The sequence below is a fragment of the Dromaius novaehollandiae genome, chromosome 2 (genome assembly GCF_036370855.1).
Source record: "Dromaius novaehollandiae isolate bDroNov1 chromosome 2, bDroNov1.hap1, whole genome shotgun sequence".
NCBI classification, from domain to species: domain Eukaryota; kingdom Metazoa; phylum Chordata; class Aves; order Casuariiformes; family Dromaiidae; genus Dromaius; species Dromaius novaehollandiae.
Window position 1 is genome coordinate 96,907,764 of NC_088099.1, and position 14,963 is coordinate 96,922,726.

Consider the following 14,963-nt stretch of genomic DNA (forward strand, 5'->3'; position numbering starts at 1 on the left):
TTCTCTCACCTGCATTTAATAAACATAATGAAGAATAGTCAGAAACAAAAACATAAGTTGTCCTTCTCCATAATAGGGAAATCACAAAAACAGAGTGGAGAACAAATGATACATGCTATAGGAAAACAGTAACTCTAAGAAAAGAAAACAAGAATGACCAGAGTATCAGTCTATCAGAAAAGAAAGGGCATAAGGAAAAGCAAGGGGGGGGGGGGGGGGGGGGAGAAAAAAAAAAAACCTAAGGCTACAAATAACATCAGCTCATTAATGAAGTGACAACAGAAACAAGAAAGTTCAAGGAAATATTTTTGGTCATTTGCTTTTAGTTAGACCCTCTCTCTTAACCAATTTAATTCTGCTGGTTAAAGGACACGCACCATACCACATCAATTTTGGCATGTCAGTTAAGTAGAAAGATAGCCACAACTGAAACGGAAAAGATCTTGTCATCAGATCTGTTGGCCAACACAAACTAACTAGAAGTATTCTGGGAAAAAGAGTTTTGCGGGGGGTAACGGGGTGGAACAGTAGAAAAAACCAAAAATTAGTCTCAAAGTGCAATTCTGCCAGTGGGAAACTGAAGCCCTCTGCAGAGTGGAGAAGGCAACTTAAATTGTTCTATCTACTGTGGTCAAACTGTTTCTGCCCCAGGTTACAGCCCTAGGATGCAGTTAGTAACTTCAGCAGTACAAGCAGTAAGGTTATATACCCAGCTTCTCTCCCCTCAAAGCTTGCTGGGCATGCCAACTGCTTAATAAGAACTACGCTTTTCTCAGAGTGAATTTCAACAAGCAGTCTATCAACAGTATACCACACTACACAAGTGATTGCATAAATATCCACACTTGTTTACTATAGGTAAAATCTACAAAATAACGTACCACAGTATATATTTACACTGAAAAAAACACAGTTGTAACTGTATGGTTTTCCATCCACTCTCACCACAGTAACACTTCTACAGAAGTCAGAGGCAGAAGTCACTACCAGGTAGTGTTTTACAGCATTGTCACGGACATGCTACAGAGAAATAAAACATATTCTTCAGAAGGCTACTGTTAATTACACACAAATCAGTTCACCTTTTAAGAAAATCGATAGTAAAATACTTAGCTTAAGTCTGTACTTTTAATTAGAAGGCCCTGATTATGTTTAAATTTAAGTAGAGGAGAAAGAGACAGCTTAACAATTCATACCTCTTAAAAAAAACAAAACACAAAAAAACACTCTTCAGATCAATTTAACAGCATTTTCTTAAAAACTAATATAGAAACCTCTTTATTTAATACATTAGCAGCTCTCCCAAGCAAGCACATTGACAACAATTTACAAGTTACCAATACTATACAGCACACTTTACAAATGCATTCTAGCTAGAGGAGTCACCCTTATAGCATTCAATTCCTTCTGGATAGAAAATAGGAAGCTTTTAAAGCTAAAAAAAGAAAATTCATTGATAAATAAGTCTTTCTTTAGTAAACAAATGTTTCGACTTACTTAATTGAGTTTCTGAAGTGGTCTTCAGCTGGATTTTTTACTGTACAACTGTTCAGCAACCATAGATCTGCTTCAGCAGAGTTCTCTAGGAGACAAAGACAGCAAGCCGTATTAAAGAACTATTCAAACTGTGCACTCGTACTTTATACCATATTAAAAAAGATCAAACCTAGCCTTTATCAACAAGTTGGTTATTCACAAGAATGACTTTATATTCAACCTATAAAACAATTACAGTCTTTGAAGTTGTATACTTATTAAAAAGAAAAGAAGAAGAAGAAGAAAAGAGCACACTTCCATTAGTACTTATTTTTTGCAAAGGAGGAATGAACTGGTATCTCACTTATGGGCTGAGAATCCACTAGGTTACATCTCACAGAAGCAAACTTCAGAAAAACGATTGCTACTCCCAAAAATGCATACTCCCTGGAAAGATCTGGCCGAAGGCAGAAGGATCACAAAAATGCATAAAGGTGCTTTTTAAAAAAATTAAACAAGGGGTCAACAAAAGCTGGTTTCACTAACAAAACAGAATCAGTGCCTCAGCCCTATTATGAAATACTACCACAAAAGCAAAAAATCAGAATTTATAAAGCATGAATATCTACTAAAAAGAGAAGTCAAAGTAGTACATTTGGAAAGAATTATGCCTGTTTTCATACTATTTATATCTTAATTATGTTATAATCAGAGCAACTTTCAGAAAAAAAGATATTCACAATGAATACCTGCCTCCACTCAGATAAGAACATAATTTGCATCTAGAACCAAGCCTTTCTCTGTAGATTCAAAATTTTGATATATCTGAATATATTAACAGATTTAGGTCCCAGAATTATCTGCAGAAGCACTCTTATAAACTAATCCTATAAAACATGATTACGGTACAGAATTAGTAAGATCACTGTTTTTCTTGTGAAGTAAGAATTCAGAGGAATGAAGATAATCCATCTCATAGTCAAGTGCTCTAGCATTCATCAGAAGAGCTTATATCAGTTGGATAAAAAAGCTTGTGTCGCTATTGGTATGATACAGGACGTCCTGAGTATTAAAGTATTGAATGAGGTATTTTAAATAATATAAACTAGCGAACAATGAATAAAGTGAAAACATCATTTTTAGTATGTCTTATTTGAACTGACATCCTGCTAAAGCAGAAAAAAGCTTGCAAAGACTTAAGCAAGTTTACACACGCACTCATGAATTCTTCCACATATGCATGAATAAGTATCCTTTCCCCCCATACAAATACTTACGATTCTAAACACTAAAAATGAAAAATCTGCCCTTTTATCTCCACCGTTATTGTCTCCAATGAAACTATGTTTTTCAGTTAACTACCAAACACTTAACCGAGGAAGCAGCAAAAAATGCAAATAACACGTGAAATGGGAACTGAAGGACATTTATGGTAAACAAGAGAAAAACGTTTGTAAGTTTTCCAATCTTTGTTGATCAAAATTCCGCCATTAACTTGTTGGATCAAGCGCTGGCCCCTCTATGACAGACAGAGGTTACAGATAAAGGAATTGTCAACAACAGCGTTCAGGCCTTCAGTTGTTTTTAAGCCTCTAGAGAATGTTCCAAGATCGGACTCTGCATCTTGACAAGCTGGAAGAAGGGAACAATTTCAATTTTGCTCTATACAGAGGTCAAAATAAAAATGGAACAAGCCAAACAATTTGTCCTCAAACCCAGACTGCAGGAAAACAGTTATGTTCAGCCTAACGAACATGTATCACTGTTAGACAGGGAAACATCAGTGAAAATTTGATTAGGAACAACGTATTGAAAGGCAAGGGAAGGTACAGTTTCAAAATCAGAAAAAAGGTGAACTCTTGGCCCTAATCAAAGCCACCAAGTTTGAAATCAAATCCATTTTCAAAACACAGTTTTCCAATAATACTGCCAAAATTTTGTATTTCATATTATTTTCAGCATCATAAAACATTTACAAATTCAGTTTCACATCCATAATACACCCATTTGAGAATCCCAGGGATACTTTGTAACAAGAGGGTGACTGGGTAAGTACACTGCCAGGGAGCGGTGAATGTACTTCAGAGAAAACAGAAGAGTTCAGCAGAAGTAATACATCACATATACCATGACAGTTTAAGGTATGGAGTTCTCTTTATTCTGAGGAAAGATGGTTTCATGGGTAGAATATTACTTTTGGACTTGGTTTCTATTCTTCTCCCTACCATAGTCTTCATGTGCAAAGCCTGTGTTAAAAAGGAAGTGACAGTCTCACTATGTCAATACTTTTCCCCTCAAGCTGGAGTAAGAACCTTTATTCCAAAATGGTCTTGGAGGAACATACACTTTTAGGTTTAGAAAGACCTTATGCACTAACACAATAGGAACCATTTCAGGTCATTTGGATTTGGCACTATTAACCTATTATCTCCTTGCTTTGGAGCTTAAGGGACAACCGCAACACTTGCACACGTTTACACAAACAAAAAAGTTTTCCAAATACATCCAACTCTATTCCTTCATAGGTTTCAGCCTCTATTAATGCAGAATAAAATCTTCCGAGCGGTTTAGGTAAAAGAAGTCTCATTAATCTACATATCTAAAAATAATATAAGCAAAATAAAGTTGTTACAGTGGGTTGCCCTCTCTTCACAGTGAAGTTGCTCTTACCACCTTTAGTTGCTCTGTTCCTGTATTTACTTTTAATCTCTTTTCTTATTAACTCTTATTCTCTCTTAAATCATTACATTTTACTAGTTTTGATTTACTTATATATATAATATTCATTTATGAACTCTACCTATTTATTCATAAGACAATTCATAACATCTCTCCAAAAAGACAGCTGAATTTTCTTAGTTCTCTACTGCACTGTACATACCTATGAGAAGTATTACATGCACTGGCATTGATTCTCTATGATCCATTGCATATTTTCACATAAATTCTGGTTTCAAAAAATTGTACTTATGAACAGGATATGTTTGTAGCAGGTTGCAGGAAAATACATTAGTTCATAAGACTGGGGAGGAGGGGACTAGTCAGGGATCAGCTTCTGCTTTCTGAACATCTGATGCCACTTACACTAAATGCAAGGCCTTGACAGACATGCTGAAACGAACATGGAACAAAACATCAGATGGGCCTTGGATGTATACACAAAGCACCTCAAGGAGTCATAGTCACTAAAGATAAAAGCAAGAGTAGGGGCAGGGGTTGTTTATTTAGGTTTGGGGTTTTTTGGAGGGCTTGGCCATATGTATTTTAAGTAGAGTTCTGACATGACAAGCGCAGCTGTTGAGTTTGCCTAAACAAAGGCTAAAATAGCTCTGACAAATAGCCAACGCTTCTCAATACATAGGCAGGGGCAGACAGACCTGAGTTTTCTCTGTTTATACTCCCAGACAACTGAAGTGAGCTAGTTTAGGTTTGGATAGTAAAGACTGAAGGCAGCGCTATGCACCTACTAAGAGAGCCTGTGCAATTCTTCTAGGAAGGTCTCCACCTGCCGTCCTCTTGGATTCCAGCCACCACCCTTAAAGATCAGTGAAGCCGCAGTAAATTCATTCAGCAGTTTGATGCCCATCTTCCTCAGAAAACTCCATTAGTCAAAATTTCAGCCAAGAACAGAAGAGGCTTGTCTTTTAGTAACCCTCACAGATCATACTGAAGAGGACAGTCTGACCTTTACAGAAGATTTTTCTAGTATATTGTACATATTGTGACACCCAGCTTTGAAGTAAGAACCATAACGTCAATTACGGTAGTGTATATGAAGTATGGGTACCTTTTCTATATTCTGCAGCAGACTTGTTTTCTCTAAGTACATCATCTTTTCACAACTTGTTTTTTCCCTATATATTCAGTCTAATGACACTTTTTAAATGACAATATGTTGCCGTTGACCATTTTTTGATAACAAGCTACACTTGCCCAGCTTCCTGTATATGTTAGGACATTCAAAAGAAAAAAAAAGTTTATGTCAAACCAGCCTTAAACTGCTCAAAAACACAACTCAAAACCATGGCCTTTTCGCATTGTGACATCTTTTCCATGAAAGAAAAGCTACACTGGAAATAACCACAGAGTTTATCATACTCTCTGCAAAACACCACAGACTACAAAGAAACCTAAAAAAGGTCATGGAAACTTCTGAACACTTAATTGAAAAGCTCTGGAAAACATGAATTGACTGCATCATGCAATACTAAGTGTAAAAAGGCAAAAGTTTGAATCATCAATATATCTACAGAAGAAGAAAAATCAGGAGAACTTCTTGTTAGGACAACTGTAATAACACTATCAGTTGAAAATTAAACAACCGATTTAGTTTCCACTTGGCGTTTTGATTAATTTCTCCCCCACCCCTTTTTTTTTTTTTTAAACAAAACTTTGTTTTCTTCCAACTCCCCTCCTCTGCAAACCACACCTACTTAAAAAAAAAAAAAAAAAATCAAATGACACACAGAGCACTGAAGTAGAACATGGACAGTGAAGGCCTAAAATAACAGCCCTTCATTACCTTTTTCAGCACATCCTTCCTCTTTGCATTGAAACCGCTACCAGATTCACTCAGCACTGCTTGTTGAAAAGGCACAAAGCATAATTTGTACGACATCCTTTTAAATCCTGTACGACATCCTTTTAAATCCTGTACATCAACCTGTGTAACTCAGTCTGCAAGAAGATATTTCCCTGTAATCATGTAAGTTTCTCCTGTGGCATTTTCCTCCACTTCTCATTCTGTTCTCAAGGTCTCTGGAAGTCTTTCTTCTCATTGTCCCCGATTTTCCTTTATTTCTAACTCTTGCACATTTGACGTACTTCAAGCTTCTCTATTTCCATCTGTTGTATTCTAGCTTCTGTCCTCATCTACAGATTTCTCTGCTAATTCTTTGCCCGGTGCATTATTTCCAAAACAGCTCTGCCCCCTTTCTTTGATCCCCTGCTTCCCACTTTATATTCTAGGGCAAGATCCAATAGCATCCAAGCTGTAAATTTGGAGCACACACTCACAATTGCGATCCATGTGAATAACCTCCCCCAAAAAGACAAGACAGATCTAGGAAATAAGGATCTCTCTCACAGCCAATTAAAAAAGTCATCCAGCACCTTGGCTGCAACAAAGTCATCAAATTTTTATTCTTATTTTCTTTCACCAGCCCTATATCATAGAAATCCATTCTTATGCCCTTGGTTACTGAAATTAAGCATTTGTTAATTTAATGATCCCCTGAGCCACCAGGCATCAAGGGACCTCAGCAAACACTGGGAAAGAATCCCTTTCATAAATATTAGCTCAGAAATGCCCTGAGACATCAGTGCATGTACCCAGAGAAGATGTACCTTCTTCCTCTGGGGACAGAAAGTTCAGCTATTTGTTTCTAGATAACAGGCTTTGTTTGATTGGGGGAGGGGGGGGGAGAATGAAAAGAACTGGAGAAGGAGAATTTTCCTTTCCCTTTTTCTTTCTAGACCTTTCCTCAGCACACAAAACATTCTTCAGTTATCATTTGCTAGTTCTCCAGATTTCATACCGTATATAGTAACCACTAACTTTTCTGTAACATGTCTCACTTAAGATTCCAAGCAAGCACTTTCCTCTTGCCTGCTCCCTCAACCACAACTAAAAATCAAACCTAGAAGTCATCAGGAACTTCCAGGTGGCATTTGTTTGAAATCTTAAAGCCACAATTGCAATTCCCACCTCAGAAGACCTACCACACATTTACCAATTATACATAACACAGAGACAAATGCATGCTGGAAGTATTAATTTTTCAGATTGCAAATGTCTTTCAAAACAGTCCCACTGGTCTCTTATCAGCAGTATTAAGATGCAAAATGTAGATGGTCAACTTGATTTCAACATGGCTTTTTTTCCCCTCATTGATTTTCTGAGGTACTTTGTTCATAACAAATTACTTTGTCCATATTTAATGAAAATACTACAGCCTGGTTCACCCTGCAAAAGTTATTTAAAGAACCAACCTCCTAGCTCCACAGAGAAAAGCTGGTTGTTTATCAAATCAGGTAATACAGCACATCTGTTCAGTAAAGAAATATTTCACCTATCATGCTTCTTCCCCTAATGTAAACTGCAAATATGCTCTTTTTCTTCTCCATTAGCACTTTCCATTACTGAATTAATTGCACTGGTAAGCTTTTCTGTGTTCTTCTGTTTTTAAGAAATTGAGTATTTTCAATAAATACATTCTCAAGTGGCTAGACAGCTGAGGCACAACTAACTACTGCTGGACTACTGATCAGTTTTATAAAGCCTTCCAGACCAGGATGCTGTTTTCTATACCAAAAAAAGATTTTTTTTTTTTTTGGTCCAGCACTGAACCCAATACCTGGTGTTCCACTCTTAATCTATACAAGACCAGGAATCCAGCCACATCATCCTAGCCAAACAAATTGCTTCACAACAAATAAAGTTTACAGCTGAAGTGAGCATGGACCAGCTGAACAGCTAACGACAGTCTTGATCAGAATAAAACACAATAGTCCAGTTACAGACTTCTCCAGCTCTGGGTACAGTGCCATAGACATCTTCAAATGTGTGTTGGATTTTTCTTTGCATGCCAGTTTCATTTGTCTTCCAAGCTACCACCAGGTATTTATTTTACTGGAAAACTACACTGTTTATCAGTACAGATACATGACCACATTCTAGACAAAATATTTTGCAACATTATATAAGCTTATAGGCTTGGGAAAAACCTTTTTGTCATAACTCTTCAGTCGATATCAAATAGTCAAAGGTTTCTCCACACACAGTGTTATATGCCAAAAGTGAAAAGAAGGCCTGAATTTCAATTGATTCCTCCAAAATAAAGACTTCACTACTTTTTACAAAATGGATCATACAATGACTCCTTAAACAAGAAGGTGACCTTAAAACAAAAAGGGAGCCAATGAAGGAGCCAAAAAATAGCAAATGGCAAAGAGGTGAGTTGGCAGAAAGCCTAAATACGATCAGTCTGTTCAGCACAGTGCAATGTACTGTAGAGGCATCCAGATTTCCTTGGCAGCAGCAGATGTTAGGTGTCATACCTAGAGCACCAACCTCTAAGGTGGGCATTTTATCCTGCTCTTAAGTACAAATGTAATTTTGGTACATACTAAGAGTCAACAGCTTCTTTCACTTCACGGAGAACTTGTGATCAGTGTTATTAATTTAAATGCTAACACTACTAATCTGAGTGATTTAATCAATCTCTCAGTGAAGTCCTACTACATTAGAAACAAACTCGAGCAATCTGTTCTAGCCAAGCTATAATACAATGAGATGCAAATAACTCCAGGAACTCAGTCGGATGATTAACATGGGTAGAATGTGTTTTGTAGACAGAATTCGGAAAAGTCCCAGCAACTCCTCCTCATCCTCTACTCTTAAGCCTACTTGATCTTCCAAAAATAGTACATGCAATATGATTCAGTGCTTTTTTTCCATCTCTCTGTATTCCCTACATGGAGCTTCATACACAAAACACAGGTATTCAAAGCAGCAAATACAGACTGATTGCTTCTGAGTCACTAACAGACTGAAACATCAAGAAAAAATAAGTCCTGCACAATACTGTGCAACTAAAAACCTTCAAAACACATTACAAATATTAATTAAATTTACCGTCAACACCCATAGTGTAAGCATGGAATCACCCAACACTTTCCTTTTTCATCTTATAAACGCAGAAATAGTTTAAGAGTTTATATAATTTGATCAAGGCACAGAGGATGTCTGTGTAAATAAGAGGTGTTAGCCTTGTTGTCCCTAATTGCAGGCCTGTTCCTTAAACACAAACACATTCCCTAGATCCATACAAGTTTAAAAGGTATCCCAAGATCCATCCAACAAGTTTAAAGGCATCCCTGCAACCTGGCCCTTTAGGTAGCACAGCAACTCAAAAGAAAACAGTGAGCAGATGATGAATTTAAATATTTTCTCTAGTATAATGTCAAAGAGAAATTAGATGTGTTACAAAGTGCCTTACAACATCTACTGGTTTTACCAGGTTGAACACCTGCCTTCTTTAGAAGAACAATAGTTAATGTGTTAACTCCAGAAGAATCTCTAGTTTTAACAGTGCTTACTGAAAAGCATCTGCTTACTAGTTTTTGGTAACATGCTGGAATTCTCTACTTGCACTATCTAAAGTTTCAGAAGAAAGCTTTCTTAATAAAATCTTCTTATTCACTTTTACTGTTTTACAGACCAGCATTTCTAAATAACTGGTAAAATTTACCTTAAATAAATGATGCTGAGACCTACAAGACACAAAATGTAAATCAAATGTTTTTTAAAAATATTTACTTGGAAATATCACATCCTTTGATGTATTTTAAAGTACTAAAAAACACTATATCCAAGCACAAGCAGCCAATTTCATATGCTGACAGTAATGCAACAGGTGAATGAAAAATGAAAATCTTGTATTCTTCTGTACACATCATACAATTTGTTGAATTTGCTATAAAGAGTAACAAGCATTTCAGAATCAAGAAAGAGTGACTGCAATCTGCCTCCCAGAAAGATCATTTTAGTCTCCCTTCAATGTAACATATGTTGAAAAGCCTCACTTCAACAAGTGCTTCTGCCTTCACAGTTAATGAAATGTTAATGGCTCTCCTACATTATGGTTGTTCTACCCAGAAGAGAAGATAAAGCAGCGGTTGCTTCAGTTCTACCATGTATCCATGCAACAGCCTGCTGGCCTAACCACAGCAGACAGAAACCAAAGGCCTTTTCTACATACAAAAGCATCACTTCTGATTATCTTCTCACTTCTAGTCCATGCAAACAATACCCAACAGAAGGTAATTAAAGGAGTGGAAGATACCCAAATACAGTAAAATTCCCAAGGAAATCAGAAAAAAAATCTTTGCTCTCCACATAAATTACACCACAAATACATAATTTTAAAAGCATTTAAATACCTGAGATCTACTTTATAATATACTTGAAATGAAGTGGCTCTACAGATTTCATCTTTTCAATACAACTGTTCTGTACAAGCTGGCTTACAAAGCATAACGTCCTCAACATAATTTCCATATATTTTTTTTTTCAAAAGAGCGAGGCTTAGGTCTGTGCTGTAATCTAAGTTAAAGCTGAATTTTATTTCTGTATCTGTTTCACAATCTTTTTTTCCCCCTCTAAATTCTGTCAGCATTAGTTTGTACCTAGAAGCAATTTATTGATTTCAAATGCCTTGCTTCTACTTATTTCTCCTGATATCTAATACCACAGGGAATATGGATTTAAGTTCTACCTATCACTTTTAAGAGAGTTAAAATATATAAGCTATTCGAGCTAGATATGTCCAAACACTTATTAAATTGTAGCTTCAAGCTATTTATTGACTTTCTCAGAACTACCTTCACACCTCATCTATTTGTTACTTTATCAGTTTTCTGAAATGGCAGAGATAAGAGCTTAAGGTACCATACCCAGCAGCTAGCTAAATCTTTGCTGTGGTTAATTCCCACCCCTCATCCCCAGTCTGTATTATCAGCAGAATTTAGTGCTTGTGAAAGCTCCAGACTGAGCACACCGGAAATTAAAGTTTACTGTTTATACATATAATAGATGGACACAGCACAGGAAGCAGCAGTGCAAGCTTCTCCACCAAATCCCACCAATACATTTTGATTACACTTTGCCTACAAACCTTTAAGGCAAAATAACATTTCTATCTCTGTGTCCATTTGTCCAGAATAGAAAAGAAGTCTGTTAAGAGAGAAGGAAAAAAACAAAGGTGCACTAGGAAAGAAGAGTGAAGACTGGGCAGGCAGGTATGAAAATTAAGGCTGCATACAATAAGACAAACCTATTTTGAAACTTGTGACAACATTTGCAATTGCCAAAATGTTCAGTATGTCAGTTTTGTGCAGAGAATTGCAGCTTTATGGTCCCAGGGTAGTCCAATTCAATCAAGTCCAAACAGGGGGAATATCAATTTGAGACACCACGCATCTGATGGAGCAGCAGCTCCCAAAAGCAAAAACAAGGTCATGTACACAAACAAGAGAAGGTGTGTTAGGATCCCCCTTCTCATCTTATCTATAAGCAACAACTCAAAGTTTCAAGCACTATCAGTATTCAAAAACCACAGGAAACAATCATCGCATACTACAGCAGAGTAAGCTGCACTTCGAGTGTACAGCTCTGTTTAGCCGTTCTCTATTTCCTTCAAAGAAAAGGCTCAAAGTGTCCAATGGGTCAAAGACATAAGAAGTCAGAGTTTTTAGCATTGTTTTTTTCCCCTCTCCCCTTTGGCTCTGCACTGGGAGTGACCTTCCTTGGTGGGATTTACCTTTGTCTTTCACACTCTTGAACTCTGGGTAAGGAACAAGCCTCCATTTCATTTCAGATATGCAGTCCCAGGGAAGTCAAAATGACCTGGAAATTGGCCTAAATAAGTTAACACAAGAAAGGGACAATGCCACTTCAACAAGAAGCTACATAACCATTCGCTATACACTGTGTGTGTGTGTACACATCAACGTTGCACTGGGAAAGGACCTTATTTCCCCAAGAAAATGCAGAGCTCCTCATTCTACACCATTTCCAGATGCTGGGGAGAAGCGTTAGAACTTGTGGACCCAGGGACCATAGGCTCCTATTTCCAAGGAACTTAAGAATAAATTTTACAAATCTTACACTGATAAGAGATTTGGACTTTCAGATAATAATCAGCAACAAACAATTATAGATCAGATCCCATAAGGAGCTCTGTATGCAATATAACCAGTTTGAATGAATTTCTATGTGAACACAGAGCTCCCAAATGACTCTGTTCATGGACGTGTACAGAAAACCCTTTAAGCAACATTTAACCAAGCTCTCACTGGTAGTTAACACAAGGCTGCTTTCCTCAAATTCATTCTGATGAAATATAACTGAACTACAAGTCTCAAATTTACTTGGTTAACTCATTTTTCTATACTGTATGTTAGAACAGTGACCAAATTCATATTGCATTTTCTGAACAGTCATGATATTTCAGAAGCAATTCTCACCTTACTACTTTCAATAGAGAGAAGATACTTCACTGCCTTACTTTTAGACCTCAAGGCCTGTAGGATGTAAAACAAATTATAGAAGACTATATTGAGAGAATAACAACAGAAATCCCTCTTTTCATGTTGATAGCTGAAGTTTAATCCAGTATCTCCCGTGATCACTCATTTTGTATTATTTATATCTTATGACCTCACTGTCTTCACAGCTGTTTTCACTTAGCACATGTTCTGTGATTTACCTTTTCTTTGCTTTCAAAGATAAATTTTAAAATAGCATATTAAGTTCCTGCAAGTCACACACCCACCCCAGCTGCTCCAGCACATTTTCCACTTGTAACTGCACTGAACCAAAATTGTTTGTTTGGAAGTTTTGGTGAATTCTACCGGTAAATCTTCAACTAAAAAAAACCAACCCCCTTCCATACCCCCCCATCAACATGGTTTTAGAGTTCTGTTACACAAAGGTAATGATGATTTTAGTCAAAGCAGGCCTTTGCTAAAGGGTAATCATTACTTCCAGTACGAGAAGATATAAGCTGTCCCTGCTATCATACCCTCAGTCTTCTCAACATTTCAGAAGATGGAAGAGTGAAGCCTAAGTAGAAAGCAATAAAACATTGTCAGCGACAAAGGTAAGTGGCACAGTGGCAACATTGGACTCCATGACTACATTACAAGTCTGCCTTAAGGTCACAAAGTTACAAGATGTTAATTTGTAAACGGTCTTATCTCTTTTGACTGGCCTTGAAACAGTAGCCCAAAGAAAACAGCTCTTCCTACAAGTGCATTAAGAGAGCTCTCTAGATAAGGAGGGGAAAAAAAAAAGTCACCTGTGAGTGACAGTGTCAGGATGTGTCCAGCAGGATACAGAAATACAGGTATCTTCACAGCTTTTGGGCCAATACCACAGCTAAGCAGCCAGGATATTTCTGAACTCAAATATGGTTGGTAATCCAGAAGACAGAGCTAATGCTAATTGCATGAGGAAAGTCGAGCGACTTGAAAGCATGCGCCATATACAGGGATGCCCTAAACACAGCACACAGAACCACCAAGCTCTCCTACAAGTGCAGGCAGAGCTGAGAACCCCCCGTTTTCAGAGCACCTTATCTGCCATTTATTTTCAGGTTCATCATCAACATATTCAACTTGCTGTATAAAGTACAAAAGGTTAACTGCCACAGTGAAGTATTTAAGCCTTTGCAGGTAACTAAATATCCTGCTGTAAGCTCTTCCAACTATAATGAAACTTGGACAAAAGTGTTACTACCGTCTAGTCATAAGAAAAGGAGAAGTCAGTGAGAATGACATGAATGAATAACTGCATGTTAAGGTCACATTTTTACCTTGTCTTCCTTCTGATTCAAACCAGCCTTATGCTAGCATACCTCTAGAGCTCTGTCAACCCATATTTATAATAGCCATCAATGGTGGCAATTTGGACTGAAGTTAAGGTCTGTACATGTAAGCTCTACACAACTATGATCCTTTTTAATGTTTAATATATATGGCAAAATAAATTATACTAAATTAGCCAAACATTTTCCCCCAATAGAAAAGCACCCCAGCCTATTCTTAGTATAAATACTCCATTAAAATTTATAAGATAAGGTATCCTGCCTACTGCTCCAATGCATCTGCTGTTATTAAAAATAAGTGATTACTATAAAAAACACAGGCACTTCAAAGATCTAGTAGCCAATCTTCCACCAACTGTGAAAAAACTGCCTGCAGCCTTACTTTCTCTTAAAGTTAAGCGCAGAGAATAAAAAAAAGGTACATGCTAAATATAAAGAGAATTTAAAATTAAATTTCTTCCAAATGCAAGACTTGCAAAACCTCACAACACCAAATTACATAACTCATACTTTTATTTTGATTTAAACTCAGATTCATAAAAGTTTTGTAATGTGAACAACCCATATAATAGCATTTCATCTGACAGCAAACAGTCTGGGGAACATAATAATGTTTTCAGATCAATACAGTTAAGACAGTGCTTCTCCAGTGCTTCCTCCCCGGCCCATGAACCTCAGAACTCTGAGACAGCTAGGTATAGCATATGGACAATTCACTAATACCAACACAGAAAGTAGTGTCAGATGCTATTTTAAAATAATTAAACAGTGAAGAGTCTTCCATTGCTACATATTTAGAGTCAGTTTCGATAATGTATTTCACAAACCAATCTTTGAAAAAAAATCTTGGAAAAAAATTTTACTGTAAAGTGTTTGAAAATCCTTAATCTGCACCACAAAAATTTTAATCTGTATTTAAACTTCCACTGACACTATATCCTCAAAACAGACATACCACTGCACTTGACATTTGTTACGCCTTTTAATAGTTATTTCTGCATCAGCAGGCCTTACAAACACATGCACGGTATCTTCTGTTAATCAGCTGGCACTTAGCACACACTGTTGGAAGTGGCTTTAAACAGATATGTTTTGCCA

The 14,963-nt window shown here is 36.9% G+C and overlaps 1 protein-coding gene across 6 annotated transcripts in view; it reads right to left on the bottom strand.

The window, feature by feature from the left end:
- The window catches only part of CDKAL1 (CDK5 regulatory subunit associated protein 1 like 1), a 450,247-nt gene that overhangs the window by 376,869 nt on the left and 58,415 nt on the right, over positions 1 to 14,963 (bottom strand). For all 6 annotated transcript variants that reach the window (XM_064506972.1, XM_026112679.2, XM_064506971.1 and 3 more), the window contains one exon: positions 1,498 to 1,582. In XM_064506972.1, coding sequence (XP_064363042.1) covers positions 1,498 to 1,582 — 85 coding nt within the window. The remainder of the gene's footprint in view (positions 1 to 1,497; positions 1,583 to 14,963) is intronic.